The sequence below is a fragment of the Primulina tabacum genome, chromosome 14 (assembly GCF_025594145.1).
Source record: "Primulina tabacum isolate GXHZ01 chromosome 14, ASM2559414v2, whole genome shotgun sequence".
NCBI classification, from domain to species: Eukaryota; Viridiplantae; Streptophyta; class Magnoliopsida; order Lamiales; family Gesneriaceae; genus Primulina; species Primulina tabacum.
In genome coordinates this window covers 6472318-6477777 of record NC_134563.1, presented here as the reverse complement: position 1 = coordinate 6477777, position 5460 = coordinate 6472318, and the positions used below count along the sequence as shown (strand labels likewise).

Below are 5460 nucleotides of genomic sequence, written 5' to 3'. Positions count from 1 at the left end.
TACCAATGCCACTGCCAGCATCATTCTCATCATCGTCATCTGTTCCACTCCCGCTATTTCGACCAAACACATAATTGTTTTCATCAAATGAAGCGGTTGCAAATTCAGGGCCTAATACTTTGTTGTTTTCTATCTCCAAATCAACATCAACATTATGCACCATCAAATTTGCATTAGGTCCAATTGCAATATTATCAGCTGAAGTATTTCCAGAATCAATTCTTTTCACTTCGTTATGCTCTTTATTACCTGAATAATTCATAGAATCAGCTGCCCTCGGTTCATGGTTTTCTTTATGCAAATCAGCAACAACATTCTTCACCATTACGTCAACAGCATCATCAAAATTATGAGCTACATTTTTTGCAGACTCAGCAGCCCGTTCTTTATCAAGCTGCCTAGCCTCCTCCCACTGTTCCTCAATAATCTCATCCAATGCTTTATCACTCTACTCAACATCCTTCAACTTTAAATCACTAATCTCATCGTTCTTCTTAGAAACCAATGATCTTGTGGCTACATGTAAAATACTTTCTCGCTCTAGTTCAATACATTTCATTTTCAACATTTTCAGTTCATCCTTTTGTTTTTTTAAAATTTTTACAAATTTTCTCACTTGAGATCTACCATTTTCCAGCTCAGTTGCATGTTTTATGTCCAACAACTCCCTCTCCTCAGAAAATGGTGCAATTGGTAGAACCTGTTCACCAGTACAAAAAAAAATATTTATGTCAGTTCATCCATCCATTATATTAACAAAGAGAGATTACTTAAAATGAACTCGGATGAAATAAGACCAACTTGGGTTGAATCTATGGAATTCAATAGTGATTCAGCTCCAACAAACTTCAATGGAATCTTGCTTTCCACCCATCGAAACAACCGAGGGAAAACATTGTAAACCGGTGCACACTCCTAAGACTGGAATCCTCTCATATACCCACGCCTAAAACAAACAAGAAAATCGGAAAATTATTAAGAACAAAATTTTTTTCATAAAAAAAAACACAATACTAACCATTAAACCAACAGTGCTTCCGTCTAAATAAGTTTTACTTCCGACGTCACGTAAACCTCGGCACAAAAATCAGAAGGCAGCTTCTCCCCAAGCATACTCGGAAAAAGTCGAAAGGTCATCGAGATAAGGGAAAATAAAACCAAGGGTTGAATAATTACAAGTTGGGAATATTATGCAGTTGAAAACAAACAAGATAAAAAAACGAACAAAATCATCGACTTCACTGCTATCATCACTGGCAGCAAGCGAACTTAGTTTTTTAAAAATATCTGCACGTCTGGCATTCGTCACTTTTCCTTCAAAATGACGAGACAAAAATTTGGAATCCACTTTCAGGTCCAAATCAACAGGTTGTCTAACATGACGCAGCCCGAGAATAAGAGAGAACTCCGCTGAACTAAAAGGTATTCAGATATCTTTACCAACAACTAACGAGCACGAATCAAACTGAAATCTATTGAGAACATAATCAATTATTGAACTACTTATCGCAAGGACAGGAATATCGATCCACTTCGCAAAAGGCGTATCTTTTATCCGCCCAATTTGTTGCTCACCTAAGACAGGCTTCAGTTTTCTCATCACGGATTTAAAGAAATGGGGGGAACAACGTTAAAATAGCTTTGAACATAATTCATTTTCATCATTCTGCTCATCACCAGATTCAACAAGGTTCTTCTCAACAGCAAACTCTACATTAAAAAATGAGAACAAGATAAGGAATCTATCTCTGATGTATATCTATATTTATATATCAGAACGTGAATTTTATTTTACAAAGAATCTAGGCTAAATATATGTACAAATACAGAGAGTCGATCAACTATCAATCATATCACTATTACCATAAAAATAACGTGGTCATTGGGGATAATTGGTTCATGAAACCAACACTTTTTAACATGATTTATAAACTTCATCTGTAATCTTCAGAAATAATGCAATATAATTAAATAACCAAGTTCAGAACAATATGAAAAAGAAAACCTGGAAATTGGGGATAAATGTGCCTAATCAATGGGAAAACAATTCGAGCGCTCACTGTCCTAACAAGAACAAAATTACGAAACAAAATAAAATAAATATACAGACCTGATTTCCGCGTTCTCTGCTTTCTCTCTTTCACAACTTTCTTCACTATCTTCTTTTGTGGTGATTTACTCGTCCTTCTCTCCTTTGGTTCTATACTCTTCTTCGGATTCTTGTACTCAAGTGTTTTACCCATTTTTTCTCTCTGTTGTTCGCTTTCTTTGCCAATGTTTTCCTTCGATTCACAGTGGTTTGAAGTAGATAGAGTTTGGGAGACGTTGGGATTTCTGAGGAGATGTCGGGAAGATACAAGAGGGAAGGGAAAAAAAACAAATACAAAGGCTGTTTAAGGGTTTTCGAAAAATATCAAGGGCAAAAATATAACTTCATGCGATTTAAGGACCTTAAACATATATTAAAATGGGTCAGGGAGTTTAAAACGATTTTTTCCGACACGGGGACTGGAAAAACATTTTTGTTTGCTTTTGGGAATTTTTGAGGAGTTTGCCCAAGAATCAATTCCTGCCGCCTCCTATTTTTCATTTCAAATTCATATTGCAAAAATATATATATAATAATAATAATAATAATATTGGTAGCAGGAACAAAAATGAAAAGGTCTTTATTTTTTATTCTAAATCTTTTCCCTAAACTTTTTTTAGGGGAAAAAAAAATCGAACTGCACATTGGAAGAAAATTCTTGTAAAAAGGTCATTCTACACTGTTCAAAATATCTATGAGCAAAACAAGATTTGTTCACACTTTTAATTTTTTCGATTTAATATCTAATTTTTTTTACTTCTCTTTGGGGTAATTTTTATCCCAGACTGTGTGTGGTGGTTTGAATCCAAACAGCTTTTGGTCCCCCATAGCCTCAAAAAAATCACTTATTTATTACGCCACTCACTAACTATAGTTAAACAAAGCTCAATCCTACATTTTCAAAACCTTTTTGCCTTCCTATTTTTTTATAAATAGGAGTATAAAATTATAATTTTTGACGTTATATATAATTCCAAAATCCTATCATTATCATAAGTTTTGTTCTGGTTGCTTGTGTTATATTTTAAAATAGTTTATATTCTATGTTATAAATGTTGATTCAAGATTTGGAAAATAAATATATATATGCAAATATTAAAGATAAAATTTGTGTGAGACGATTTCACGGGTCGTATTTTGTAAGACAGATCTCTTATTTGGATCATACATAAAAAAATATTAATTTTCATACTAAAAATATTAATTTTTATTGTAAATATCGATAGGATAGACTCGTGTTCTACACATAAAAGTTCACGAGATCGTCTCAATTTTATCATATTTTAAAGGTACACGCAACCTCCTTAAATCTCTTTATTTATATCCCCGTGCTCTTCACATTCTCTATATTCAAAGCTTCACTCACCTCCCTCTTTGTCTACCCTTCTTTTTTTTTGAAGTCCTTGCCTCCAAGGTAAAAATTTTCTTTGTTAAATTAATTTTGTTGCAAAACTTTTCCAGCATTGAAACATTTGCTTCATGAGCTCCTGGAGAAAAATGCTGAAAAGGGTGTCTTCAAATTTGATTTCCTGCAGGTAAAAATGGATTTTTTGGGACTTTTCTTGGTGGGTTTTCTTGCAATGGTGCCGCATGTTCATGGCTACGGTGGAGGTTGGATTAATGCTCATGCAACCTTCTATGGAGGAAGCGACGCCTCCGGAACAATGGGTATATAGAAACAACCAAAAATATTCGATCTTTACTATTTTCTGCCACAGTAACTCTAACAAAGGTGTGTTTGGCCAACCCACCCCGTTTTTCACTTCTATGGAATCTTTGAACAGGTGGGGCTTGTGGATACGGGAATCTTTACAGCCAGGGGTATGGCACAAACACAGCAGCGTTGAGCACAGCTCTGTTCAACAATGGGATGAGCTGCGGCTCGTGCTTTGAGATTCGGTGTGTTAATACCAGGCAGTGGTGCTTGCCTGGGTCGATTGTGGTCACGGCCACTAATTTTTGCCCGCCGAACAATGCCTTGCCGAATAACGCAGGGGGCTGGTGCAACCTTCCTCTTCACCACTTTGATCTGTCTCAGCCTGTTTTTCAACGCATTGCTCAGTATAGATCTGGGATTGTCCCTGTTTCTTACAGAAGGTCATTTCACTTATCCTAGGTTTATTGTTTTTTTACTCAACAGAGGATCAATGCAAATATTTGGCCAAATATCATGTATAATCACTTTAAATACATTTGGTGGCTTGAAATAAATTCAATTTTACTTCTTTCCACACCGTTTTTAATGCTCCAATGTGCCTAAATTTATGTTTCCCCCCACACATTCTTGATGGTAAAACTGACTTTGAACCACTGCTGTGGCATTATTTCGTGTAGGGTAGCCTGCAACAGAAAGGGAGGCATAAGGTTCACCATCAACGGCCACTCCTACTTCAACCTAGTACTCATAACTAACGTTGGTGGCGCCGGTGATGTCCACGCTGTTTCAATCAAAGGGTCCCGAACCGGATGGCAGCCCATGTCCAGAAACTGGGGACAGAATTGGCAGAACAACAACTATCTCAACGGCCAAATCCTCTCGTTTAAAGTCACCACGAGTGACGGTCGCACTGTTGTCTCTTCCAACGTCGCCCCGGCTAGTTGGTCTTTCGGCCAGACATTCGCCGGAGCTCAGTTTCGTTGAACGCTAATTGATTATATGGCGTGAGGTTTTGATTTAATTAGATTTAGTCATATATATATATATATATATATGTATGATCACAAGTATTAGTAGTCTGACATTATTAAAAAAAATGAGTCGATTTTAAAGGACTGGTTTAAAAATGTCCTTTGGTTGGAGGGTGCTCGATTTATGAAGAGTACCTTTGTTTGTTTTTTTTTTTTTTTGACTGAGGTGGATTTAAATATACCACCCGCTTCTTTTAATTATTATTATAAATCAGTAATAGAAATTTTATATTTGCTCGAGTGAGGTTGACTGAATATTGAGTCCCTTTTCTTGTTGGGATTTTTAAGAAATGAAGATGTAAATCAAATTTGAGTTGTAATGGAATGAGATGTTTCATTCGTTTTAGTTTTATTTTGTTATATTTATACAATCATTCGACCTTAATGAAATATAAAATTGATTTGTTTTAAGATTTAAAAGTTTTCCACAAGTTTTTTTAAGGTTGTAAGATGTTTAAATATTTTGGAACCTCTATGTATTTTATTTATAACTGTTTTGAAAATATTGCTATAACAATATATTGATTATATTTTTAACATTATTCATAAATAACTATTAGAAAAAAGAAGAAGATAAAATATAGAGATAAATCAAATGAGTGGGAGATATCAAAAAATAACGAAGAGAATTTTGCAGACGTTATCATTCGGTTCGTACTGATTAATTTTTTAAGCTAACAATT

At 35.0% G+C, this 5460-nt stretch overlaps 1 protein-coding gene across 1 annotated transcript; it reads left to right on the top strand.

Moving 5' to 3' along the window:
• The first annotated feature begins 3398 nt into the window (after window positions 1-3398).
• Window positions 3399-5123, top strand: LOC142525413 (expansin-A15-like). Its single transcript, XM_075629700.1, has 4 exons — window positions 3399-3503; window positions 3625-3757; window positions 3874-4186; window positions 4424-5123. Exons 2-4 carry the CDS (start codon window positions 3631-3633, stop codon window positions 4728-4730), a joined length of 747 nt encoding a protein of 248 aa, XP_075485815.1. The 5' UTR covers window positions 3399-3503; window positions 3625-3630; the 3' UTR covers window positions 4731-5123.
• The last annotated feature ends 337 nt before the right edge of the window (window positions 5124-5460 follow it).